At 67.8% G+C, this 25,265-nt stretch overlaps 8 protein-coding genes across 8 annotated transcripts; 3 read left to right on the forward strand and 5 right to left on the reverse strand.

Annotated features, from left to right (window-relative positions):
• Window positions 1-302: 302 nt before the first annotated feature.
• On the reverse strand, window positions 303-3,908 carry EMIHUDRAFT_239718 (hypothetical protein; the record flags this gene model as incomplete). Its single annotated transcript, XM_005775730.1, has 9 exons — window positions 303-577; window positions 658-858; window positions 941-1,012; window positions 1,088-1,143; window positions 1,270-1,498; window positions 1,779-1,827; window positions 1,897-1,988; window positions 3,046-3,237; window positions 3,492-3,908. Coding segments are annotated over 9 exons (1,583 nt in total), but the record flags the coding sequence as incomplete, so codon positions are not given.
• Window positions 3,909-4,143: 235 nt separating this feature from the next.
• EMIHUDRAFT_444136 (hypothetical protein) lies at window positions 4,144-6,253 on the reverse strand. Its single transcript, XM_005775731.1, has 6 exons — window positions 5,755-6,253; window positions 5,435-5,657; window positions 5,281-5,352; window positions 4,963-5,058; window positions 4,684-4,816; window positions 4,144-4,485 (listed from the first exon to the last, which is right to left on the reverse strand). Exons 1-6 carry the CDS (start codon window positions 6,231-6,233, stop codon window positions 4,214-4,216), a joined length of 1,275 nt encoding a protein of 424 aa, XP_005775788.1. The 5' UTR covers window positions 6,234-6,253; the 3' UTR covers window positions 4,144-4,213.
• Window positions 6,254-8,311: 2,058 nt separating this feature from the next.
• On the reverse strand, window positions 8,312-9,484 carry EMIHUDRAFT_458031 (hypothetical protein). The gene is made up of 2 exons (XM_005775732.1): window positions 9,351-9,484; window positions 8,312-9,282 (listed from the first exon to the last, which is right to left on the reverse strand). Exons 1-2 carry the CDS (start codon window positions 9,453-9,455, stop codon window positions 8,578-8,580), a joined length of 810 nt encoding a protein of 269 aa, XP_005775789.1. The 5' UTR covers window positions 9,456-9,484; the 3' UTR covers window positions 8,312-8,577.
• A 1,172-nt stretch (window positions 9,485-10,656) lies between these two features.
• On the forward strand, window positions 10,657-12,174 carry EMIHUDRAFT_458032 (hypothetical protein; the record flags this gene model as incomplete). Its single annotated transcript, XM_005775733.1, has 4 exons — window positions 10,657-10,797; window positions 10,996-11,209; window positions 11,897-11,983; window positions 12,060-12,174. Coding segments are annotated over 4 exons (555 nt in total), but the record flags the coding sequence as incomplete, so codon positions are not given.
• A 953-nt stretch (window positions 12,175-13,127) lies between these two features.
• EMIHUDRAFT_458033 (hypothetical protein) lies at window positions 13,128-13,716 on the reverse strand. The gene is made up of 2 exons (XM_005775734.1): window positions 13,647-13,716; window positions 13,128-13,527 (listed from the first exon to the last, which is right to left on the reverse strand). The coding sequence occupies exons 1-2, from the start codon at window positions 13,684-13,686 to the stop codon at window positions 13,202-13,204; spliced, it is 366 nt and encodes a 121-aa protein (XP_005775791.1). The 5' UTR covers window positions 13,687-13,716; the 3' UTR covers window positions 13,128-13,201.
• Window positions 13,717-13,904: 188 nt separating this feature from the next.
• On the forward strand, window positions 13,905-14,843 carry EMIHUDRAFT_239724 (hypothetical protein; the record flags this gene model as incomplete). The annotated part of the gene is made up of 3 exons (XM_005775735.1): window positions 13,905-14,393; window positions 14,457-14,537; window positions 14,835-14,843. The coding sequence occupies 3 exons, from the start codon at window positions 13,905-13,907 to the stop codon at window positions 14,841-14,843; spliced, it is 579 nt and encodes a 192-aa protein (XP_005775792.1).
• A 798-nt stretch (window positions 14,844-15,641) lies between these two features.
• On the forward strand, window positions 15,642-18,558 carry EMIHUDRAFT_458034 (hypothetical protein; the record flags this gene model as incomplete). The annotated part of the gene is made up of 11 exons (XM_005775736.1): window positions 15,642-16,261; window positions 16,359-16,676; window positions 16,778-16,815; window positions 16,891-16,989; window positions 17,159-17,241; window positions 17,316-17,591; window positions 17,669-17,757; window positions 17,825-17,861; window positions 17,978-18,015; window positions 18,085-18,223; window positions 18,308-18,558. 11 exons carry the CDS (start codon window positions 15,642-15,644, stop codon window positions 18,473-18,475), a joined length of 1,905 nt encoding a protein of 634 aa, XP_005775793.1. The 3' UTR covers window positions 18,476-18,558.
• A 397-nt stretch (window positions 18,559-18,955) lies between these two features.
• Window positions 18,956-23,988, reverse strand: EMIHUDRAFT_458036 (hypothetical protein; the record flags this gene model as incomplete). Its single annotated transcript, XM_005775737.1, has 7 exons — window positions 18,956-19,733; window positions 20,284-20,860; window positions 21,287-21,407; window positions 21,670-21,878; window positions 22,107-22,212; window positions 23,470-23,531; window positions 23,628-23,988. The coding sequence occupies 7 exons, from the start codon at window positions 23,986-23,988 to the stop codon at window positions 19,268-19,270; spliced, it is 1,902 nt and encodes a 633-aa protein (XP_005775794.1). The 3' UTR covers window positions 18,956-19,267.
• Between the last annotated feature and the right edge of the window lie 1,277 nt (window positions 23,989-25,265).

The following is a 25,265-nucleotide window of genomic DNA, read 5'->3' on the forward strand; positions in this document are numbered from 1 at the left end:
CTCGGACACGACTGCGATCGCGGCGGCGAAGGGGCCCTTTGAAGCAGAGAGCAGCTGCTCGTAGGCGGCGGCGGCGGCGATTCTTGTGGCGTTGGAAGGTGTGTCGTCGCCTACGGCGGACGTGTCATGGACGTGTCATAGACGGGAGGGGCGGGCCGTCGTCGCGCGCGCCCGGGATGCCGCCTGGCGGAGGCGGGGACGGCACGGCACCAGGGTGGGGCGAGCCGCCTGGGATGCCGTCGCCGTCCGAGTCGGAGTCGAGGCGGTCGGGGACGCCGTCCTTGTCCGTGTCGAGCCAGGACGGCTCGCTTGGGCTGCGGATCAGCGGCGTCGGCACCAGTTGCACGCAGCTGCGCGGATCCGCGCACGCCGATCGCCGCAGCAGCCCCCGCAGCACGGTCGTCCCTTTGGTGCGCGCGCCCTCGCCCGCCCCTTGCCAGCCCAGGGACCAGCCGCCGAGCTGCCGCTCGAGCGAGTGGGCGCCCGAGCACGCGAGCAGCAGCCGCGCCTCCCTCGGCAGCGGCAGCAGCGGCGGCGCTCCGCTTTGCTCGAGAAGGACGGCGGAGCGGCGCGCCGCCTGAAGGGGATGGCAAGAAGACTCCTCTCCGCTGTGGTGTGGTGCGGGGGAAGGGCCAGGTGGGCGGTGCAGGCCCCGACCTCCTCCGCCAGCGGGCTGTGCGCCGCGTAGAGCTCGTCGTCCGTTGGCGCCGCCTCACCTCCCTCGCCCCCCGCCGCCTCGCCCCCCTCCTCGCGCCCCGTGGCGTGCGCCCACGGCCCGCGGCTGCCGAAGCCGCGCTCGCTGTCCGCCTCCACCTCTGGCGCGGGGTCACCAAACGGGGACACGAGCCCGATCGCGGCCTATAGCAGCGCGCTCTCGTGACAGCCACACTCTTCTGCGCCCCTCCCCCTCTCGCCCCCAGCGGCGCGCGCAAGCCTTGACTGCGAGCACGCGCGCCGCGGCGTCGTCGACGCGAGCCCGCGGCACTTCGCCGCTCAGCACGGCGCGCTCGACCTACGCGGGAGCAGGCCAAGACCGCGGTGAGGCAGAGGTCCGCCTCTGCCCCCGCCCGCCACCGCCGTCTCTGACGTCGTCGAGGAAGGTCTGCCACGAGACGGAGGCGGCCCCTCCGGCGGTCCAAGTGCCTAGTCTCGACACCATCCACTGACTAGTCTCGACACCACTAGTCTCGACACCACTAGTCTCGACACCATCCCGGCTCCTCTCGGGCCAACCTCGGCTGACTGACTACTACTGCTGCCTCAGCTGACTGGCTATAGGAGCGAGGAGGCGCAGTGCGCCTGGCAGCATGACCATGTCGACTCCGGCGTTGATGGCGGCGGCGAAGCGCGTGAGGGAGCCGCCCCGCAGCTGATCGACGCCGCCCAAGTCGGACACGACAAGGCCGCCGAAGCCGAGGTGCTCCTTGAGGAAGCCTACAGAGTCGCGCGCCGGAGGAGGAGGGTCGGAGAGGCGCCCCACGGCTGCCTGCAGGCGCCCCTTGCTCGAGGGGTGCCGGAGAGGAGCTCTTTGTTGGCGTGCCTGGAGTACGGGGGGAGAGAGAGTAGCTCTGAGCGTGACTCTGAGCACGGCCCGAGCACTCCACAACGCCCCTGCCTCGTGGGTACGATGGGATGCGGAAAAGAGCACGCGTGATTCTGCTCGAGTGCTTCAGTTGCGGGGACATGTGCATGTGCATGTGCATGTGCATGTGCATGTGCATGTGCAGGGACATGTGCTCGCCGCATCTAGGCTGCCGGTGCATCTTTGTGCCGCGCACAGACGAGTACGAGACCATCACCGACAGCACGCCCGCCTGCAAGCCGCGCCTCGGGTCAGCAGCCTCGCGGCCCATCTCGACTACGTCTCGGGTGCAACCTCGAGAGAGAGGACATCACCGACCGCACGCCCCCCGACCGCACGCCTGCACTGCGGCGCGGTACGGCAGCAGGTGCTCCGCCAGCCCCACGGCGTCCAGGTCCGCGTCCCCCTCGTCCGCACCGGAGAGGGTCGCGCCTGCGGGACGTGTCGTGGACGTGTCGTGGGCGTGTCGTGGGCGTGTCGTGGGCGTGTCGCGGGCGTGTCGTGGACGTGTCGTGGGCGTGTCGTGGGCGTGTCGGGGGCGTGTCGCGGGCGTGTCGTGGGCGTGTCGCGGGCGTGTCGTGGGCGTGTCGTGGGCGTGTCGCGGACGTGTCGCGGACGTGTCGCGGACGTGTCGTGTCGTGGACGTGTCGCGGACGTGTCGTGGGCGTGTCGTGGGCGTGTCGTGGACGTGTCGTGGACGTGTCTCCGTGTGGGCCTGCGAGGCGTCCCGTGTTGTGCATGCGTCTAGGCGCGTGTCTAGGAGAAGGATCGTGGAGGTGTGTGGAGGGGCGAGGTGTCCAGAGATGTCCTAGACGCGTCGCGCCGTCTGCTGCAAAGTGCTTTGCGCACGCGGCGACTCGGCCGCGCGCCCGCCCCCGCCCCACGAGCCTCGCCCCCGCCGGGAGGAAGGGGCGCGTTAGGTCGGCCCTCTCGTCTGCGGGCGCCTGAAGGCCGGTGACTGCGGCTGCCGCATGCCTGCGCACGAGCCAAGGGTCAGTGTCAGGCCCAGGGCCAGGGTCAGGGTCAGTGTCAGGGGCAAGGTCAGTGTCAGTGTCAGGGGCAGGGCCAGGGGCAGGGCCAGGGTCAGTGTCAGGGGCAAGGTCAGTGTCAGGGTCAGTGTCAGGGGCAGGGCCAGGGTCAGGGTCAGTGTCAGGGGCAGGGCCAGGGTCAGGGGCAGGGGCAGGGGCAAGGTCAGGGTCAGGGTCAGGGCCAGTGTCAGGGGCAGGGCCAGGGTCAGGGTCAGTGTCAGGGGCAAGGCCAGGGTCAGGGTCAGTGTCAGGGCCAGTGTCAGGGGCAGGGCCAGGGTCAGTGTCAGGGTCAGGGTCAGGGCCAGGGCCAGTGTCAGTGCCAGGGGCAAGGTCAGGGTCAGGGTCAGGGCCAGGGTCAGTGTCAGGGCCAGTGTCAGGGGCAGGGCCAGGGTCAGTGTCAGTGTCAGGGGCAAGGCTTGCCGCGCGCCTGCTCACGAGCTGCTCGTCCGCCCCGAAGCCCTCGTACGTCCTCCCCCACCGGCTGTCCCGAGGCGAAGCGACGCAGGGGCCAAAGGCCCAGTTCAGCCCCGCCGCGGCCACCTCGGTCGCCGTCGCGGCGCCCGCCGCGGCGGTCAGGCTCTCGTCGTCTGCGGCGCCGAGCCCGATGTTGTGCGGCAAGACGGTGGCCTGCTCACAAGAGGGCGCGTGGAGAGACGCCGCTCCCAGGCCCCCATCTTGTGCGGCGGGACGGCGAGGCGTTGGTGGCGAGGGCGTTGCCGTGGACGGCGTCGATGCCGAGGAGGAGGGGGACGCGCCGCGGGTGGCGGCTGGCGGCCTCGCGGAGGCGGCGCGCGCGGGCGGCGAGCGACGAGGCCGAGGCGTTGAGCGTGCCTGTGGGGGCATGTCCCGGACGTGTCTCAACGACATGTCGCGGGCAGGACGAGGCGGCGAGCGGCGAGAGCACCCGCAAAGACGACGGCGCCGGCGCCTGCAGACTTGTCGAGCGAGCCATCGAGCACTGCCGTTATGTCCTCGCCCGTCGCGAGCGCGAGGTTGACATCTAGCTGCAGCATCTGGCCGATCCGCTCGCGCAGCGACAGCCGACCGAGGAGCGCCTGCACGCCAGCAGCCTCGCGGTCGACGAAGCGGCGGCTGACGTCGGGATCGAGAGAGGGAACAAGGCGCTTGAGCTCGCTCAGCGTCTGCGTCCAGTCGAGCGGCGCGGAGCGTGAGCAGCTGCTCCAGCCGCACGAAGCCGTCCCGTCCGCCGCCAGCCTCTGCGGCGCTCCGCCGGCGATGCAGTCGCCGCAGGCATCTCGAAAGTCGGTGGCGACGGAGGAGCAGGCCTCCGCCAGCATCACCCGTGGCGACTGCGTAATAAGATAGTTGACGCGGCCACTGCAGGGATAGCAGCCCTCGGAGTCGCACGCCTTGAACGACGCCGCCCGCTGGCAGAGTTCCAAGCCGCACAACAGCATATGTTTTTGTCGATCGATGCACACACGCCGTCACAAAGAATTTCGCCGCAAGCAGTCATGCTCGCCTGTCCTCCTCCCCCATTCCCTCGTTTGGGTTTGTCTGTTTTCTTTCTTTCTTTCTTGTGATGAGAGAGAGTCTGCGGAGACTTACACACGCCACGCACACAAGATCTCGACTGGCGAGGCTACACTCGCGCGTCCGCATCCTGGTCGTCGTCCACCAGCTGCTCCGTCGACTCCCCCACCCGCCGCGCGCCGTACGGAGGCGGCTCGCTAATCTCGCGCTCCCCCCCGCCCGGCGGCGTCGAGACCTCCTCGACGCCGAACGCCTCTGAGATCTCGTCCGCCGCCACCGCCACCGCCTCTGCGCCCGGGTGGGGCAGATCGGCCAGCTCCGCCCCCTTGCCGTCGGCTCTGCGCGAGAGACCGATGAGTCCGACGAGCGCGATGAGCACGCCTGCTCGCGCGGGCGGGGCGAGAGAGTGGGGTCGGGTATGGGCTTGGGGCCGGGGAGGGAAGTGTGGGGCGGAGGGGGGAGGAGAGGGAGGGGGGCAGGGCTGTGGGGGAGGGGGGGGGCTGGGAAGCGGGGGAGGGGTGTGAGAAGAGACTTGAATAGAGGGGTGAGGGCGGTGGGAAGAGGGCGGGCGGGCCGCACCGGCTCCGAAGAGGGAAGGGTAGAGGCCGCAGGTGTCCTGCTTGCACGCCCATGCCTCGTCGGAGAACTCTTTAAAGAAGAGGCCGCTCGTCGTCATGGTTGCGATCATGAGCAGCGACTGGTAGAGAGGCACCTGTGCTCTCCGCAACCTCGGGTCACACCTCGGACGGGGCGGCTGCACTCTCTCGCTGCACGGGCAATCTCGGGCAATCTCGGGCAGTCTCGGGCAATCTCGGGCAGTCTCGGGCAATCTCGGGCAATCTCGGGAAAGCAGCGGACCGCATACTGCACGGGCATGGCGCGGAGGGTGAGGTTGAGCAAGATGAGCTGCATCGGCGCGCAGACGACCAGTCCGAGGATCGAGATGTAAGGGATCTGTGCGAGGGGGGGAGGGGTAAGGGATCTGTGCGAGGGGGGGGAGGGGTAAGGGATCTGTGCGAGGGGGGGAGGGGTAAGGGTGTGTGCGAGGGGGGGAGGGGGCGGGTCAGGCGTGCGTGTGTGTGTGCGCTTGTGCGGGTCTGGGGAGGAGGGGTGAGGGGGGGTGTGGGAGAGGGGGGGCGGTGTGGCGATGATGGAGGGGGGCGCGGGGAGTCGCACCCAGCTGGTCCAGGCCTCGCCCGCCTTTTCACCGTCTTGGGAGATTGTGACCTCCGCGACCTCGGCGACCATCTGACAGGGCGGGAGGGGGAGGGGGGGAGGGGCGGGTGAGCAGAGGCTATATGAGCGCGGGGCGGGCGCCCGTGGGGCGTGCCTTGAGAAAGGTCTGGGAGAAGGCGCCGAACAAGGCTGCGGCGAACCCGTCGCCGACGGCGATGGTCTTTGTGCTCAGGCGGCAGCGCTTGAGGGCGGCGCTGAGGCGGCAGCGCTCTTGGGCGGCGAAGGGAAGGTGCTGCGTCGTGCAAAACACGACGAGGAAGACCCACGCGGTGATGGCGAAGGCGAGGAAGGCGGTCTGTTTGAAGTGCTCTTCCAGTCTGCGGGTGGGTCCGTGAGGAGGGTGAGGCGAGAGACCGCACCCCCGCGTCCGGCGGTGTGGGCGGTGGAGGGCGGATGGGCGGTGCGGTGTCTCACATTTCGGTCGTGATTACCTTCTCCTCCTTGGGGCCGAAGAAGCTCACGAGCGTCACGCCGGCGGTGATGGCGAGGATGAAGACGATCTGCGCGCGCGAGAGAGGCTCCCGCACCTTGCAGACGCCGGTGGCGGCGAGCAGTGCGCTGAACACAATCGTGACGCCGCCGAAGGGCGCGACCATCGCCAGCGGGAGCAGCGCCAGCGCGGCGGGGGCGAGGCCGGCGGCGCTGATAAGGAGCAGCGCGATCCCGAGATAGAGCCACGGGCGTCTCGGGGGAAAGAAAACGGTTTTGCGCTTCTCGGTGTCGGCGCTGTACTTCATGATCATGAGGCTCGCGGCGTTGAAGAGGCAGCCGAGCAGCACGATGCCGATGCCCACAGGCTGGTGCCACGCCGGAGAGTCCTCCGGAGGGGAAAGTGGCGGCGGTGGTAGCGATGGCGGCGGCAGTGACGGCGGCAGTGACGGCGGCGGCAGCATCTGGTGGAAGTCGGGCGTCAGGGTAGAGGCTCCTTGGCTTGAGCTGCTGTCAAAAAATATTACTCACCGGTCTTTTTTCGGCAGCCATTTTTCTTTCTTTATTTTTCCAAGTGGATATCCCTTGGCCGCGCTGGGTAGCGAGGAATGGTGTGACGCGATCCACGCAGGCGTGTTTTCTGACGGCCGACCGTCAGTGCACGGAGTTGCTCCTTCTCCGACTGCCCTGGCTACTCGAGTAGTTCCCGCTTCCCGGGTTCGTCGCCCGAGACCTAGCGCGGGTGGGTTGGAGGAGGGCTCGCTGCAAGGAAGGGCGGTGTAAGAAGCCGATCCCCGTAGTCCGCCCCTACGTACGCGCGGCGTGAGAGCTCTCTCTTCTCTCTCTCAGTGTATGTAGCTCTTACGTACATTCCCGGAGGAGGACTGCTGACGTTTTTTTTGGTACTCTCTCTCTCTCTCTCTCTCTCTCTCTCTCTCTCTCTCTCTCTCTCTCTCTCTCTCTCTCTCTCTCTCTCTCTCTCTCTCTCTCTCTCTCTCTCTCTCCCCCCCCCCCCTCTCGTTTGTTCCGTGTAGGGGGAGACCAGCGTGCAGATACGTGTTTTCTTCTCAATTAATTAACAAAGAAGCAAGGTCTGTGAACACACAACTCATGTAAACACAAACAAAAAAATCACCCCCCGGCGTTCACCAAGACACCAACCAAAACCATAAATAAATAAACCAAGAGTCGTACGGGGTGTGGAGGGTGAGTTGAACAGGGGTTGTGCGCCAAGCCCTCCTGCTCGGCTCCAGCCGGTAGACAAGTCTTGTCATCAACAGAGTAGATGGATCGGACCTCGGGGCCGATGTGACCAAGCGCTGGTAGCGTGGTTTGACCTCTCACCCATGGTCTCACAGTGTGCCGGCAGTCGCCGAGCAGTGTCGCTCACACAAGCCGCAGCACAAGTGACTGAGGGCCAGTGAGGGCGAGCCCATCGCTGTCACAGCTGTGACAGCCGCACAGTAGGCTGTGTCAGCTGTGCAGAGTGTGTGAGCAGCAGAGGAGCTGCTCTCCAGGCTTCTGTCGCAAAGAGCTGCATGCCACCGAAAGCGCTGTCGAGGTTCGCCGAGCGCGGCGCAGGTTGGAGGAAGCCGTCACCGACGAGCGCGTTGGACTTTTCACTCCGGACAAAGACGGGTACACGCACACAAGCCGCGGTCGTGTACCCGTCTTAGCGGCGAGGCGCGGGACCGTCTGTGGCGAAGTGGGTCGCGTCCTCCGATTTTGTTGAACCCAGCATCCACACCCTTTACGGATAGAAACCCAAGACACAGCCACGTGGCATAGGTGAGAGCAGGAGGACAAAGGAGGTCAGCACAACTTCAAGGACGCACGAGCGAAATAAAACGGACACCTCTCTCTACTGTGAGATGGATCTCGGTGCAGGGTTCTTTGTGCTTGTGGGTGTGGACTGTGGTCGGCGACTATACGTGGCTGGGTCCACAGCGATTGTAGGAAATTTGGGGGACCAAATGACGGTCGCGGCCTTCCGACTCGCGCCTCCGCCTCACTGGCACTATTGTAGCCCTGGCCGGTGCGCGTGCAGAGTTGAAGTTCCGGAGTGAAAAGTCGAACGCGTTCTCTCACGGTGACCAAAAAATGTCCACCTCAGAGGCACCTCCGGAGGCAGGCCGCCGCACGCCGGCGACACAGCTCCAGCTGTCGAACTGACCCGCAGCTCCTCTCAGAGCGGGAACTGTGACGAAAGTTGACTGAGGCGGTTGTCAGGAACCACCATACGGATCACATGGTGGCTCTCTCATGACGGGAGACCGCCCGACCACTCCTGGGTGGCACTGCCACCGGTGTCGCTCGACGTCCTGTCGACAGCGTGGTGACAGCGACACAGACCATGTGGGACGCGTCGAGTATCGACCTCTACTGCTTACCCAGTCTTCGAGTGTATCCTGCCTGTGGTCCCACACCCACTGGTGTCCGTCTCAGAGACCGCAGGAGGTCATGAGGGTCGATGGGAGTGCCAACCCCACAATGCCTAAAGACCCAGCCCAGTAGCCCGCGGGGTCTCTCCGCCCCAAAACCATTTTTTAAGCGGCTTACACGTTTGTACTTATAAGCGGGGGGGCCGTGACGGACGGGCGGTCTAGCAGACGGTGGCTCTAGCATCTACACGTATCTCAATCTAGAGAGTAGAGAGTTAGACGCAAGACGGCCGTTGGGTCTTGGGTGTCCGTCCGGATCGACCCGCGTTGCGCGTTGCGTGTCTGGTCAGTTACTCGACGGGATACCGCGGTGCACAGAGAGTGTGTAGGGACATACGTACACGTGTCTTGTCTCTCGGGGCGGACCTCACTTATCTACAGTGGCCTTCACGACGGCAAGGTATGCGATGTTTTGCGAGGTGCCACCTTGCCAGGGCGTGGAGTCCTGGTTCGGCGAGACCTCCACTGCCGAGGGAGGCTTGAAGCCGCCCGCGTAGTGAAAGTAGGAGCCGACGATGTGCACGTGCTCCAGGTCGTTTGTGCGCAGCCAGATGTTGACCGCCTTGGTGGGGAAGCAGCGGTTCGAGAGGGCAAACATCGCTGCGCCGCCCGGCCTGAGCACGCGCCCGACCTCCTTGCAGATCTCGAGCGGCTGAGTGAGGTAGTCGATGCTCACGACGTTGGTCACCACGTCGAAGGAGTTGTCCTCGAACGGAAGCCGCGGGTCAACGTTGAGGTCCTTGACGACGTACTCCGTGACCTGGCCGTTCCTCGCAAGCTCCTCCTCGTTCATGCCCAGCGCGACGCGGCGGCCGGAGGACTCCGCCACGTCGGCCGGGAAGTGGGAGACGTGCGACGCGCAGATGTCGAGGATATCTGGCGCCTCCCACTCGCGAAAGGCGGTCGAGTAGTGCTCGGTCAGGGCCGCCACCGCAGCCTCGTCGACGTGGAAGCAGAAGCGAGGCAGGTCGTAGAAGCGCGTGTCGGTGCTCTCGTCCTGCCGCGCAAAGTCCGCAGCCTCGAACGGAAATTCCGCCGTCCAGTCCGGCCGGGCGAGCACCTCGGCGACGCTCTGCGGCGCGACACAGAGCGAGGTGAGGCGGCGGCAGCGAGGGCGCGGGGCTGCTTGGAAGAGGATACCTTTGCGGAAGCTGGAAAGCCGGGCAGGGTGGGCTTCATGAACTGCGAGAAGAGGTTGAGGCCAGACGCGCACGCGACCAGGGCTGAGAGGCAGAGCGAGCGCATATACACACGGATGTTGCACCGCACCGAAGCCCAAGCGTGCAGTGTCATCAGGCAGTGTCGCGCAACGGTGCCAGGGTTCCGGCTCCTCTGGGGGTCTGCTTCGCCCTTTCCCTGCGAACGCGCACCCCCGGGGGCTAGGGCTCTCTAGCCCGTAACCCGATGCCGATCATCCGGCCCGCTGGGTGCGCTTCTCAGCTCCCCGGCCCTGGATGTGAGGTTAATGACTGCACTCCAAGTGCTGGCCCCTATGCAATAGGTAGGTAGGTCCGGTTTTGACCGCCCCAGAGGGCCCCGCAATAGGTAGGTAGGTGGTGGTGGTGGGGTGGGGGTGGGGGTGGAGGGGGGGGGTTAAAAAAAACCGCTTCGCTCGCGCGGGAGACGGCTAGCCGCGAACGGGCCATGCCAGACGAGTCGCCTGCGGCTGGGACGCCAGCCGAGACGGGTGCGGCGGCGGCGCCCGCGGAGCCTATTCACAGAAGAATTTTTCGCTTCGCTGCGCGGCCCGAGGGCCCCGCAATAGGTAGGTAGGTGGGGCACGGAGCCTGCAGGGAGCCAGGGAGCCTGGCGGTTGGCGCCCGCAATACCAATAGGTACTCGAGTAGGTAGGTAGGGCGTTTTGGCGCGACTCAGTGTGGACAGACCCCCTATCTGGGTAGGAGCCGGAACCCAGTGTCGCCCTATGCTAGCGGAAAGAATTTTAGAACAAAACTCCCTCGGAAAGAATCCGAGGCGGGTCTCTCTCTCTCACAACGGTGTATCCCTCCCTTGGGTTGTCTGCTCCGCTTCTTTCTTTCTTTGACGCGGCCGGTGCTCGTGGAAACATTGGGCGGCATTGCGCCGCCCACCACCCTGCCCTCGTCACACACCGTCGCCGTCCCTGCCCTCGTCACACACCGTGTCCAGTGTAGCGTGTGCGCCCCCTATGGGTGTGATTGAGGAGTCTCCCAACTGGCGCTGGAGTCCCCCTTCGGATGCATCGTGACATCTGACAACTGACTGAATTTCCACTGGTTCGTCCTCCTCTGAGTCATCTTCCCCGTCCTCCTTCCGCTCAGCTCTTCGCTCGGTACGTTCGGTGTGACTCACCCTCCATGCCGTGAACAGGCTCGCTCGAGTTAGCGGTGTGAGCACCCCGCGGTTTTTTCTTGCGCACTCGAATTCTTTCGTGGAGTCAGACGAGTGCCTGACTGAAGGCCTCGCGATGGCCCAGGCAGACGACGGCCTGAGTGCCGTGCTCGCCGAGGAGGAGCCCGCGTCAGACTTGTTCGAGGAGGAGTTCGAGGAGGACGACGACGAGGAGGACGAGAATTCGCGCCACCGCCGCCACAGGGATCGCGAAGCGGTCGCCTCGGAGAACGGAGGCACCCCGGCGCAATCTCCGGCCACCCCGGCTGCCGCGCCGACCGCCGCGCCGGTCGAGGGCAGCGGCTCCGGCGCCACCAGCACCAGTGCCGCCGGCGTCGGCGCCGCCAGCGCCGCCGGCGCGGCGGGTAAGACGCTGTGCTTGCGCTCGCTCCCTCCCGACTTTTCGCCGCGGGAGCTGCGCTGCCTCGTCGGGCTGCTTCCCGGCTTCGAGGACTGTCACCTGGTCGGCCGCGACGGGATCGGCTTCGTGCGCTTCGCCAGCGCCGACGAGGCGAAGGCCGCCTGCTCACTGCTCTCTGCCTTTGTTGTCGATCCGGCAGCAGAGCCGCCCCGGCCGCTGATGGCGGAGGTGGCGAGGCGGGAGCTGGAGAGCCGCGTGCCTCGGCCGCGTCAGCCGCGGAACGGCAGGCCGCCCGTGCCTGCGGCTCCTCTCCTTCCTCACGCGGGCCTCGCGGGTGTGTGAGCTCACCCGCACTGCGCCTCGCACTCCCATCCCCCAGTGCGTCCGAGGGGGAGACGCGAGGGGCCGCCTGTCCCTCGCCCTACCAGTGTGAGGAGACGCTCACCCTGCCCTTGCCTAGTGCCTCGCAGGCAGACCAACCCCCCTCGACCGCCCGCTCTACTACGGCCGGCCGGGCCCAGGGCAAGGGCAAGACTACCAGCGAGCTCGCTTCGCCCCGCCGCCCTACCCGCACCACCACCCGGCCGGCCTGCACGCGCCGCTCCACGCCTCCGCCCCAAACGGCGCCTTGCCCTCGCGCAGAGGGGAGCCGTCGGCGAGCCCTCCCACGACCCTTCTCGCCCCCTTCCGCAGGCTTCCCGCCCCCCGACCGAAAGAGACCGCGGCATGACGAGTCGCTCCCGGACGGGAACAGAGGCGGCCTCTCCCCAAGCCCAACCCCCCCCAACCCAACCACACACGCACTCACCACACACTCACCCCTCTCACCAAGCCCAACCCCCCCCAACCCAACCACACACGCACTCACCACACACTCACCCCTCTCACCAAGCCCAACCCCCCCAACCCAACCACACACGCACCACAGCCCTCAGCGCCCGCCCGCCTCCCGCAGGCTCGCGAGACACGCTCTGCATCCGCGGCTTCGACCCGGCCGCAGGCGGCGGCTGGGTGAGGGAGCTGCTTCAGCGGAGCTGCGTCGGCGCCGCCACCCTCAGTCGACCCTCTCTTTCCCCCGCAAGGACACGCCGGTGACGTGTCCGCGCCACCCCCGGCAGGCCTCGGCTCGGTCAACTTTGTCTCTGCGGGGGGCGGGCACGCGAGGGCAGGCGTCGCCTTCGCTCTCTTCCGCTCGCCGGCCGACGCCGCGCGCGCCATCCCCTTCCTCCGCTCCCAGGCGACAAGACACTTCCCAGACACTTCCCAGACACTTCTCAGACACAGCCCAGGCGACAAGAGACTTCCCAGACACGGCCCAGACACTTCCCAGACACGGACTGGACACTTCCTCCCCCTCCTACGCCCACCCGAGCCGAGTCCTCTCGGTAGCGTGCCGCCGATGCCGCCGCATCTGCCCCCGCCGCGCAGGCTGCGCCCGGCGGCCTCGGCCCTCTGCAGGTCCAGCTCTCCCGCCGCTCGAGTCTGCCCCTTTATCATCAGAAACCCACATCATGCCACTTCAGGTCGAGTTCGCCCGCCGCTCGATGCAGCCCGGCCCCGGAGGAGGAGGAGGAGGAGGAGGAGGAGGAGGAGGAGGAGGCGCAGGCCCGCCGCCGACCCTCGCCGCGCCGCCTCGCGTCGCGTTCAGCGGCGGGCCGGGGCACCGCCGGGCCAGCGGGCCGTACTGAGGACCCCGCCCGGCCCTCTCGGCGTCGGCGGATCGATCCCCTCGACTGCGCGCGAAGAGCCGCGGGCGATGGGCGGGAAACGCGACCCGTCTCTCTCGTCCCTCCGCGCATGGTATGTACGGGAGAGATCTCACGCTTTCTCACAGAAGTCAGAGCGACGTCTCATGCAGGATCTCACATCAGCTATACCGCGCTGACGGGCACCGCGACGGCTTTACCACATCCACAATTTTGACATCTAGAGCCGTACACTCATCAGATCGGTCATCAGCTCTCTAGTGCATCTTACTGGCGTTAGCCGTTACTCGTCTATAAGAATAACGTAAAGTATCGTCCTTCCAAAATCCTGCTCGTGCAGGTGGGGACCCTGTCCTCCTCCCCCATCCCTCGTCTGGGTTTGTCTGTTTTCTTTCTTTCTTTCTGAGCCCGCCCCCTAGTAGCGGAGGAACTTAAAGCCGTAGCTAAACTCTGCGTTGGCGGCTTGGCGCTGACTTGTGGTGCATGGTAAACAAACTCAAAAAATATGTAGACACTGTACTCTGCCATCCCCGCACGAATGCCACCGCGCCGCGTCACGAGCCGCCTGCATCGTCGCCCCCCTCGCCGTCGGCCTTGTTGAAGAAGTCGTCAGCACGCGTCTCCCACACAGGCCGGTGCGAGCCACGCCCTGTCGCGTCGGGCTTTGCGACGTTGACCTTCAGGACGCGCCCAAACAGCTCCGCGCCGTCCATGTTGTCCATCGCGTCCGCCGCGTCTGTTCGCTCATCAAACTGCACAAAGGCGAAGCCGCGGTGCTTCTGTGTGCTCGAGTCCACGGGAAGGTTGACATCCAGCAGCTCGCCAAAGGGCACGAACGCGGCGCGGATGATGTCCGACGTCACGCTCTCCTCGAGGCCACCTGCGCGGCAGGGCGGGCGAGGGCGGGTGGCCGGTGGCGACGGAGACAGCTGCGCCGCGCGCGTGCTGTGTGTTGGGTCGCCGGCGGCTAGGCGCGCGAGTGACGCCGCGGCGGCGCACCGACGTACAGCGTGCGCTTATCGTTGACTTTGCCCTCCATGCCCGGCCAGCAGAAGTAGCCAGGCCGGCGACCCACTCGCCCACCGCCACGAGGAGAAAAATCTCGCCACCCGCCGGCACGGGACTACACCTATTTTGACCGTTCACAACCTGGCCCAGGCGGCCGATTTTGACCTTGACGGCACGCTCGACCTCTTCATCCTCTGCCGGTATACGGGCGTCTTTCTGACACAGGAGGAGGATGGCAGCTGGGTCCGGATGCCGGGCGACTATGGGGAGCTCAACGACCCGGCGCGGAAGGAGGAGGATGACGGCTGGCTCGAGACGTGCTGCGCCGACTACGAGAATTGCTATGCCACGAACGAGATTGCAGCCTACCACCTCGTTGACTTGTGCCTCGCATTGAACGGGCGAAATGCGGGAAACAGGTGGTATGGCGTGACGGCAGTCGACCTCAACAACGACGGCTTCGTCGACCTCATGCCATGCAACACGATCTGCCGGGCCTTTCTCAACGCAGGACATACTCGCAACTCGTACATCGCCTTCAGGCTCGCCGGCACTGCGAGCAACGAGTACGGCATCGGCGCGACGGTGCTCCTGAGCTGGCGCCCCCAGCCCGGCGCCGCCGCGCAGCTGCAGCTGCGCGAGCTTAACTCGGCATCGAGCGGGAGCAACTTGTTCAGCAGCGAAGATCACCGGCTCGTGTTTGGACTCGGCCCCTCGGGCGTGCCGCTGCGCGTAGAGGTCCACCGGCTCGCGTCTACTGGTCGTGTGGGCGCGAGTGGTGACCAGTTGGCCTGCCCTCAGGTCCGCTGGCCCTCGGGCAGAGTTGACATCCTCGACGACGAAGCAGAGCTGCTCGCGCGTGCAAACTCGATGGACGACAGCGTGATCCGGCTCGAGGAGTTGCCACCGTCCCCGCCGCCGCCGCCGCCGCAACTCCCGCCCTCGCCACCGCCGCCCTCTGGGCTGCCGCCGATGTCGCCCCCGCCTCCAGCCCAGCCGCCACTCAGACCCTCGCTCTTGCCGCCGCCGAGTCCGCCGCTGCCGCGTCCACAGCCACCATCGCCGGCGCCGCCGCCACCGCCGCCAGCCTCTTGCATGGCGTTCTGCGCCCGCAAGACCCAACCCTGGCCGGATCGGTGCAAGTGGCCCCGCTGCGCCGGCTGCACGCCGTGCCGCGAGGGCACTTGAGCACTTGAGCACTGGAGATAGGGTCGATACCGCATGGTACGGAAGCAGTGTCGCCCCCCCTCTCCATCGTCTCACTGAGACGTCGGCGGTGATTATTTGTCGGTAATGCAAATGTAGCTCTAGCCGCTTGTGCCCACAAAAAAGAGCAGTATACCTACGACCTCGGTCGGGCTCAGAGACTTAGCACCCCGCCTTGCGAGCCGATCTGCTAGCTCAGCTTTTTGCAGCGATGCGTTGTGTAAGAGCCACGTGCTCGAGTACTCCGAGACCGACAGAGTGCGGGGCACCACCACCAGTGCTGTTCACACAGGTTGAGGGCCCAACTTCAGAATCGTGCTTTTGGGTGAGGTCGAAGAGGGCGGGGTGTTCTTTTGGGCGGGGTTGGGGGAGCGTGCGCTTGTGTTCTTTGGGTGAGGTTGTCGGGGTGAGGTTAGGTTGTCGGTCCTCACCCGAGGAAGCTTAGATTATTCAGTGTATGTAGCTCTTACGAACATACCCGTAGGTGAACTGCTGACAGGGCTTGCGTTATTTATTTATTGGTGACTGACGCTAGCTTGCCTTTCGATTCGTTTGTTCGATGTATGTGAGGGTGGTCCCTGGATTTTATTCCTTTTCTTGGTCGCTGTGACTTCCTCAAGTAAGTGGCTGGTTGCTTGTGTGGGGAGGGTGGGGGTGGCGGGTGGGGGCTGCGGTGATTCCGCGGAGTCGGCTGCAGCTGGTCGGCTGGGCGGCGAGTTGTCACTGCCACCTGTGGCTCCGCCAGGGACTGCACGGCCATCTGTTGCTAACACGCGACAAATGATGTGTGTCATCGCCGCCACGCTGAGCATTGCCGTACCTCACCACTCGCTGGCGCCGGCATCCGTTCGTCACCGCTCGCCGGCACCGCGGCTCTCCGACCCGCCTTCCGCTCCGCTCGGCCACGTTTTTGTGCTTCACGCAGATTTGCGATCGCTCCTCACGGACGCCACGCTGTATCCCACAACCGATCCAGTCGATAGCGGGTGGTTCCCAAACGCTCAGCGTCAGAACGACCCGCCGCCGCTCCCGCCCTTCACGTCGAGGCAGCGGGTGCACCAGCTTCCGGGCACGCCGGCTGGCGCACCTCTAGTTTTCCTCGCCAACGTCGACGGCCGCCTCGAGCCGCAGCGCGACTGCGAGCCTTTCACCGGCCGCCCGCCGCTTGACTGGTTTGTCGACGCTGCCCGCCAGTTCCTGCAGCTGGCCGCGGCTTCGGTCGGCGAGGAGGGCACGCGTGCTCGCTGCCGCCGCGCACAGCCGTTGCTGGCGCTGCCGGTGGTGGGAACGGGCAATGGCGGCGCACGGACAGCCTCAGGGAGGATGATCTCTCGCCTGCTTGAGGTGCTGTACGACTTCACCGCGGCACGAAAACCGACGACGCGTCGTCGAGGGGGCGAGTGAGTCGCTGCCAACATGACGATGGTGTCCAGGTAGGTGCACGACATCGACGTCGCGCTCGTCGTCAAAGGCGAGCGGCGCTTCTCGGCGGCGCAGGCCATCCCGGCGCGCGGGTCTTACTGCCAACGACACATTGATCCGATTCTTACTCTCTCTGCGGCACAAGGCGCTCCGCCGGCAGATGGCGCCGGCGTGGGAGGACACCTTGGGCGCGCGGCTTTGCGGCGCGGCGCTCGAGCTGGCGCAGCGGGCAACAGCCGACGAGCTGACCCTATTTATCGGCGCGGGTGTGTCGGTGGGCGCTGGCTTGCCGGCGTGGCAGGAGCTCCTCACGTCGCTCGCCGAGCGGGACGACGTGCCGCTCGGGCCTGGGGAGGTGCTGCAGCTCAAGAGGCTGGACCTGCCCGACCAGGCGTGTGAACTAGCGCCAGTCCTGCACCTCCCACCTCGGCTCATCTCGGCGAATCTCGACCTGCGCCAGGCATCGGTCCTCTGCTCGCGCCTCGGCGCCGCAGAGCTCTCTTCGGGCAGGCGGCGCAGCCGAGGCGCGGACGTAGCTGCACTCCTAGCAGAAGCAGCACCAGCCCCTCCCCACGCCGTCTCGCCTTACCGCCGCTCTCTCCTCCAGGCGCACCCGCGCTCTCCACTGGCGCCGCCGGGCCGGCGATGAAGGCGGGCGAGGCGGCGCTGCAGCGGCCCCCGCCGCCGAGGGGCTCTCCGCGAGCGAGTGGAGGCCTCCCCGACCCTTCTCGGAACCTTCGCGTAGGCTCGTCGCCGAGGAGCTCTCCGCCGAGCTCCACTCCCTCGCCCACGGGCTGCTCGCAGGCCTGCGCCTCGCCAGGTCGCCCCACCGCCACTTCCAACGAGGTCATCGCTCACTCACTCCTTGCGGCTAGGCCTGCCTGTCGAGGCGGTGGTGACCACAAACTACGACGAGCTCTTCGAGGCGGCTTGGCGCGGCGCCGCCTCCGACTTCAAGGTCCTTCTCCAAGAGGCTGTGTCCTGGCCGTGTCCCGAGACATGTCCGAGACGTGTCCGAGACATGCCCCGCAGGTGCTGCCCTACGAGGCGGACGCGCGCTCCCGCTTCGTGCTCAAGCTGCACGGCGACTTGCGCCGGCCGCAGGATATCGTGCTCACGCGCGCGCAGCTGAGCGGCGCGAGAGAGCAGCGCGCCGCGCTGTCGGGGGTCGTGCAGGGCCCGCTGATGACGAAGCACCTCTGCTCTGCTTCAGCACCTCTAGATACCCCACAGGTCGTGCAGGGCCTGCTGATGACGAAGCACCTCTGCTTCGTCGGCTTCTCGCTGCAGGACCCGAACTTCTCCGAGGTTGCCCGAGACCGAGACTAGGTTACGCGAGAGCACAGAGACGGTCCGCGCCATCCCTTCTCTGAACCGTCCTGCAGGTTGCAGAGACCGTCCGCGCCACTCTCACGGGCGACTCGAGCACCGCGTCGCGCAACCTCTTTGGTTCGCTCCTCTCGCTCCACAACCGGCCCCTTCCCGGGCTGCGGCAGTCACTGCCAATGACTAGCCGCCAAGACCTGATGAGGAGTGACTAGGCCCTTCCTCGCCGAGCTGTGGCCCGACGTGCAGCAGGTGAGGGCATGGCCATGGTAAGGGCATGGCCGTTGGAGACGCCCGCCCCCTCCCGATGCTGGTGTATGGTAGTAGTAGTTACTGTCGGGTGGAGAGGCGCACTTCGCTCTTCCTAGGTCCCGATGGACATGGCCGATGCCTCCGGACCCGACCGGCTCTCCAGCACGACATGCGCCGAACTCATGGAACCGTCCCTCAAAACCTTCTGGGACCCTCTCTGTAGGCTCTCCAGCGCGCAGTGTGCCCGCCGGCTCGACATTTTTCTTGACAAGGTCTCCCTCGACGCGTCGACTCCGACACGCCACCTCCTCGACCCGAACTTTTCGGGCGTCTTCGACAAGCAGCAGCGCGAGCTGCGCGAGGCGAGATCTGCCGAGATCTGTGCCGAGGTGAGGACCTCCACAACTCGTCGACGCGTGATTCCGTGACGTGCGACTGGGGTGCAGGCGTTGCTGCTCTTCGAGGCGGAGCTCGCCAGCCGGCCCGACGCGCGCGCGGCAGCCGGCTTCGAGGCCGTCTCGGCGCTGCTGCGCGGGTTGGGCTTGCCGGCTGACTCGCCCGCACTGGCGGAACCAGACGTGCTGCAGCCGGACGAGGAAGGGGGGAATGGCTAACTCCCGGTATAGTAGGTAACTGTAGCAGCAGGCACACAGCGTGTGTGTTGACACCCAATACATCGACGACGTGTGCAAAAACACAGACCGTCCACCCCCCCGCCCCTGGGAATGGCTCCGCCGCATCCCCGTCGCGTCCTCATTCTCAACGCGCCCTGCAACATACCTCATACGGCTTTTTGCCTTTGGAGACGTGCTCTCTTCGCCTACATAATGGCTACAAGCTGCAAACAACCCCTTGCGAGGGGCGGAATGGATGCGGTCATCGTGACAACATACGCCACTCAAGCCACTCAGAGCCTCGCCCTCGATGTGCACGCCTTCAAGGGCTTCGACCCTGCAGACCCTCCCGCTCGAGGTGCGGGCGCGCCGGCTGGGCGCCAGGAGCGGGCCGGAGTTCGCAGCGCGCACCGAGAATGAGCTGCAGGCGCTTCGCCAAGCTGGAGCTGCCGGAGAGCGTGCTGCAGCTGTGCCGAAACCGGCCCTTCGACATCGCAATCCAAGCTCCGATCATGTACGACCACGACGTGAACTGGGAGGATTTCAGCGCCTTCGTCACATGCGCCTCAACGGACGGCGCCGCAGACCCAGGCCCCACAGTCCGCGCCCCACGTGGGCGCGCACAAGCCACAACAATCAACACAATCAATGCAACACAATCAACACATCGCACACGCACGACGTCGACGTAAAGCTAGGAGACGCAGAGGGCGGCATGCTGTATGATACATACAGGACAGCCTCAGTCGACATGTGTGAGATTCGTACACAGACATGATAGCCGTGAGTGCTTCAAAAGCCGAGCACGTTGGCCATCAGCGCCGGGTCCGAGTTAGCGAAGGACTTCTTGGAGCTCTGGTCTCGCTCCTTCTCGGCCTGATTCCCGTGAGAGTGGTTCGCAGGTTTCGCGGCCGCCGGCGTGATCAGCACCGCTTCGACTCCGTCACCTCGACTCGCAGGTGGCTTTCGTGTGGGCGTGCCAAAGTCGGTCGGCGGCCGGCGCAAGAGGGTCGGGCTCTCCGAGCGTGGCGACGGCGGCAGCGACGTGGGAGGCGAGAACGGAAGCCACGCCTCTTCGCCTGCTGAAGCGCGAGTGAACCCTCGCGCTCTCGCCGCAGCGACCTCGATCGCTGCGACCCGGCTTGCCGGCGAGCCGGCCTCCGCGTTGCGGTTCGCGGGGAGAGTCTCCGCGGTGAATGAAGCAGCGGGCGCAACTGATGACATGAAGCGATGGTCAAACAGTGGGGCCGTCCGCCCCCTATAAAAACCGCGGCACCGGGACACAAGTGGATTCTCTCTCGAGGTCTCGAGGTCACGGTGTCCCGCAGCGGTCATTCCAAAGGGACACTCATGAACGGGGTTATTCTCTCCCCCCCCTGCTGAAACCACAAAATCCGCGACAGAGAACACAAAATATCAATAGGCTGGTACCACAAGGGTGTCGAGGGGTGTTCCGTGGCAGCGCCTAGCGAGTTCATCTCGCCAGATGGCGCAGCAGAATCTCGTGGCACGCCGCGTGGCCCGCGTGGGGCGCGCACGCCACCGAAGCGCCGAGGCAGAGCTCCAGCGGCGTGCGGCCGCAGCCGTCCGGCGCGGCTGGCGCGGCGCCCGCCGCGAGCAGCATCCGCGCGCTGGCGGCCTCGCCGCGCGCGGCCGCCAGGTGGAGGGGGGCGCTGCCGTCCGCCCCGCCGATGGCGGACACGTCGGCGGAGGCGGCGATGAGCGTCGCGAGGAGGTCGGTCGCGCCGAGGGCGGCGGCGTGGTGGAGCAGCGTCTGTCCGTCAGCCGCGGCGGCGCGCGCGTCGCACCGGTGGCTGAGGCAGAGTCCCGCGGCCTGCAGCAGCATCGGCGGTGAGTGGCCGCCGCCCCCTCCGCCTCCGCCTCCGCCTCCGGCCGTCCCCTCCGCGAAGAGCGGCGCCGGCCGGGCCGACTGCAGTGCGAGCAGCGCCGGAGTGCACCCGTCCGCGTCCCGCGCGTCGAGCGCCTCTTTCCCGCCGTCGGCCGCCAACAAATGAGCCATCACGGCGATCGCACCGGCCTCCGCCGCGGCGTGCAGCGGCGTGCGGCCGCGGCCGTCGCGCGCGGTCGGACTCGCGCGCGCGTCGAGCAGCCGCGCCGCGCACGAGGCGAGCCCTCGCGCCGCGCAGCAGTGCAGCGCCGTCCTGCCGAGAGGCCCGGCCGCGCTCACGTCCGACAGCGGCACCAGCGCCAGTGCGGCGTCGACGTGGCACGCCTCGAGCGCAGCCATGAGCGGCGTGCGCCCGTGCGCGTCGGCGAAGCGCGAATCCATCCCGTGCGCCAGCAGCAAGACGAGGCAGTCGGTCGAGCCCCTCTCCGCAGACTGGTGCAGCGCCGACCAAGCGTCGCCGCCCGCGGCGTCTCCGCCTCCCGAGGCAGCTGGCTCGTTATCGCCGCCGGCACTGATCGCATCACCACTGCCGCCGCCGCTGCCACCGCCGCCGTCGCCGCCAGCACCACCTCTACCGCCGCCGCCGCCGCCGCCGCCGCCGCCGCCGCCGCCGCCCGCCGTTGCAATCACCACCGCCCTCGCCGCCTCGACACCGCCGCCATAGTCGGGCAGCGGCGCCGGTGCCGGTGTGGCAGCTGCCGCCGGTGCGGCGAGCTGGAGGGAGCCCGGCGAGCAGCGCTGGAGGAGCAGCGAGAGAGCCTTCGAGTCGTCCACGCGCACCGCCTCCTCGACCCTCCGGCGCAGCACAGAGGGCGCGGCGTCGGCGACGGCCAGCTCGGCGCGGCGCTGCTCGCGCGCAAGCCAGGTGGAGATCGCGGGGCGCGGCTCCGCCTCCAGGCCACGCTCGTAGTGCCAGAACGCGCGCCCAAAGTCGGAGAGCAGGTAGAGGGCCCGCCCGCGCGCAAAGTGCGCCTTGGCGTGGCCGGGCTCGAGCCGCAAGCACGACGCGGCGTCGTGCGCCGCCTAGGAAAGGGCGCCAAGGACGTGTGATGGACGCGGGACGGCCCCTCCCAAGCGCGGGACGGCCCCTCCCAAGCGCGAGAGTGTCCTCAGCGTGGAGTCCGAGCGCCAGCAAGCGCGAGGCGCGGGCGTAGTAGGCCGCCGCGTCGTCCGCGCTGCTCCGCACGGCGTCGGACAGGGCCGTCAGCGACTTGGCTTCGGCGGCGGCGGACGCGCCCGCGCCGCCGTCGCCCGCGCGCGCCGCCGCCTCGAACAGGAGGCAGACGCCCTCCGCGCCGTCGGCCGCGCCGCTGCCGCACTCCGCCTCCGCCTCGTCGGCGTCGGCGAGGTGCCACTCCGAGTCGCTCCGCTGCAGCGTCGGCCCGGCGGCAGCACCCTCCGCCGCCTCGCCCTCTGCAGGCGGCGCGCCGGGCATCCGACCAAGCAGCCGCACGCGCACCGCCCACAGCGCATCCTCCCACAGTAGCCTGCCGCCTTCGGTGCCGCCACCGCAGCCCGTGGCGGCGAGCGTGCGCGCATCAAACAGCGCGGGCGGCGGCGGCGGCGGCGGGAGCGCGCTCAGGATGGGCGCGACGGCGGCGGCCGCCTCTCTCCAAGCCGCCTCGCCCACCCTCGCCTGAATGCCGGCGGGCACCCAAGCCCACACGCGCTGCGAGCCGCTGCGGCGGCCACCCGGCTCGGTGGGCAATGCGCGCGCTCCACCTGGCGGCGCCGCGGACTCGCCCGTCTCGAGGAGGATCCGCGTGTCCGTCTCGTCGAGCAGCGCCACGCCCCACGCGTCGAGGCTCGACTCGGCGGAGCCGTCCATCTCGCGCAACAAGCTGCCGCCCCAGAGCTGGGCGGCCGCCGCCGCGGCCTCCGCCTCCGACGCAGGCGGCGGCGCTGCCGCCGCCTCGGCGGCGCGCGGCTCGGGTGGTCGCCGCCGGGCGCTCGCGGGGCTCTGCTGATCGCTGCCGGCCGCGGCCGCATCGCCCCGGCTCGCCTCGAGCGCGGCGCGAGCCGCTGCCACCGCCGCGACACCGCCGTTGGCCCAGCGTGCCTCCCCGTCGGCTGGCCGCAAGCGGACGGCCGTCACGACCTGCTCCACCGCTCCGCCCCCGCCGCCCGCGCCGCCCGCGCCGCCCGCGCCGCCCGCGCCCTTCGCGCCTCGCGCGTCAGTGAGAGGCGACGTGGCGGCAGCAGCGGAGGGCGCGGCGGCGCACCCCGCGGCAGCGGCCACCTCGGACGCCACCGCCCGGACCTCGGAGACCGCCTCGGCAACCTCGGACGCCGCTGCGGCGAGCTCTGCCGTGGCGACAGAGGCGGTGACGGAGGCGGCAGACGCGACGGCGGCGACCGCGGCGGCGGCAAACGCCCGAGCGCCAGCGCTGGCGTTGTTTGGAGCGTCGCCGCCTCCTCCTGGCGGAGCCGCGGGCTGCTGCTGCTGACGCGGCGGCCGCGGCGATCCCACGCCACAGAGGTCCTCCGCATCGGTGCGCCCGCGTGCTGCCTCCTTGGCCTTCGCCTCGCCAATCCCGCCGGCCGAGTCGCCGCCGTCCGTGCGGCGAGCCGTGGCGCCGCTCGCACCGCCGCCTGCGCCGCCCGCGCCCGCGCCCGCGCCAGCGCCAGCGCCAGCGCCACCGCCACCGCCGGCCTTGCCACGTGCGCCGGTGCTCGCAGCGGCTCTGCCGGCAGATGGCGTAGAGTCGCGCCGGAAGCGGATCGCGAGACCGCGCAGCTCGACGCGGCGGCGGCGCGGCGGCGCGTCGTCCGAGACAAAGCCGGGCCTAGACGGGGGCGGCGCAGTGAGGGCCGCGCCCTCTCTGTGCGTGCTGCTTGCGTATTGTGTGTGCGCTGCGTGCGCTGCGTGCGTGCGTGCGTGCGTGCATGTGCGTGTGCGGCCGGTGTGCGTGTGCTTCGCGCGCCTCCAGTGTGCGTCCGCAGGGTGGGACGAGGCGCGCAGCACGTGGAGAGAGAGCGTCCCGGCGCCGGAGCCGCCCGCGGCAAGGTGCGCGCACCCGCCGGGCGCCCCGCCGAGCGGCGGCGAGGGCAGCCGTGTCTCGAGCGCCAGCAGTGCGCCGTCCACCTCAATGGCGATGTTGCTGAGCACAAGCGCAGCGATCCGCTCAAAGTAGCGGCTGAGGGTCCCTCCGCCACCCGTGCTGCCGCCACCCGTGCTGCCGCCGCCGCCGGCGGCGGCGCCACAGGCGGTGCCGCCGCCGCAGTCGCCGCCGCTGCTCGAACTGAACTCCGCACCCTGCATGGCTTCGTTGGCGGCGGCGGCAGTGGCAGTGGCCCTCTCGCCGGCGTCGGCTGGCTGCGGAGAGTCGTCCGACCGCTGCACTCGCAGCTCGAGGCCCTCAATCTTGATCATGACGGGGACCGACCGGAGCGCGTGCCAAGGCACGATCAACCGAATCCGACGCACTCGACCCGCCACCACTCTGAGCGCAAGCGAGGCCAGCGCATCGGGCCGCACGCTAACGCCGTCGAGTACGCCTTCGCCCTCCCAAATGGAGAAGGAGATGCCGTCGCGAGGCACGGCGACAAACTGGCCCAGGCTGCGGCTGAGTATGTCGTGCACATACTCCTCGAGCCCGAACATCGCAGCGCAAGAGGGCAGCCGATCCGGCCGCTAGAATTTTAGGAGTGGTTTTTTCTTTTTAACATCGTTTTTTCTTTCGAGAGCCACATTTCGGGACAGTAGTCAGTACGAGCGGGCCGATGTGAGTTGAGTGACATTCATTCCACATTCGGAACAGGCGAAAGAGACATAAGTGTGTATATATGTACGATATACGGCGGGCGGGGCAGGGGGCGGGGACGGGGTACGTCGGGGATTTGAGTTCCTCGGGGCTGGCCGGCCGACCTCGTTCGCGCTTCAGAGTGCTGGGGCCCGCTCGCCACGCTCTTCGGGTCACGAGCTCTCACGGGTCTCCCCCGTACCTCCACCCGACCCACCGCCCACGCCGCCGCCGCCCGCCCCGCCGTCACCCTCCTCGGCCGACCACGACGCCCTCGCCAACGGCGCATCCTCGCCGAAGGAGCCGCGCACCCGCTCGAGCGCGCGGCGGGAGAGGGGCGAGACCCACGCGCAGGTGGACGGCGGCGCAGCAGCCTCAGTCGTCGTCGAGGCCGCACAGAAGCGCTGGAAGGAGCGGACGCGGCCGCCGCCCGTGACCTCCCAGAGCTGGTGCATGATCACCTCCTGGCCGCCCGTGGGCTGCTCGCCGTTGAGGAGGGTTGGCGTGTGGCGGATCTGGACGGCCACCGAGCCGTCGAGGTTCTCGAGCACGTAGTCGATGTGGTACGCGCTCGTGTTGTACTTGGAGAAGATGGCGCGGTCCCACATGAGAAAGTACTTGATGCTCGGGATTTGGAACCTGCTCACAGGGCGCATCCACGACACACGTCAACAGCGGCCGCCTTGATGTGGGGTGGCGAGTCTCCGCGTGGGCGAGAGTGGGCACACCTCCTCGCCGGCGTGGCCGCCCCCTCGATGGAGAGCTCGATGGAGGCGAAGGCGTTGGGCTCGAACATGACTTCTGCCATCTGAAACAGAGTCGGGAGGCGCTGTGCGTGAGCGCGCGGCGGACGTGGTGCTGGGTATGGGGCGTAGGCGAGAGGGCGAGAGTGTGAGCGCTCGCCGTCTCGCCGCTCGCGGTCCGGAACAGGCCGGTCAGCCAGTGGTTGAGCACACGCTCCACGACCGGCACAGGAGCCTCGCCGAGCGGGCGGTCGATGATGCTGCGCCTGCGCTTGCTCCTGCGCCGCAGCTCCTCCGTCGCGATGGAGGCGAGGTGGTCGAGTGCGCCCGAGCTCGTCGGCGTCGACTTGCCCGGCAGGTCTTCGTCGCCGTCGCCCACGCACGGATCAGGCTTG

The sequence above is a fragment of the Emiliania huxleyi genome (assembly GCF_000372725.1).
Source record: "Emiliania huxleyi CCMP1516 unplaced genomic scaffold EMIHUscaffold_294, whole genome shotgun sequence".
Classification (NCBI taxonomy): domain Eukaryota; phylum Haptophyta; order Isochrysidales; family Noelaerhabdaceae; genus Emiliania; species Emiliania huxleyi.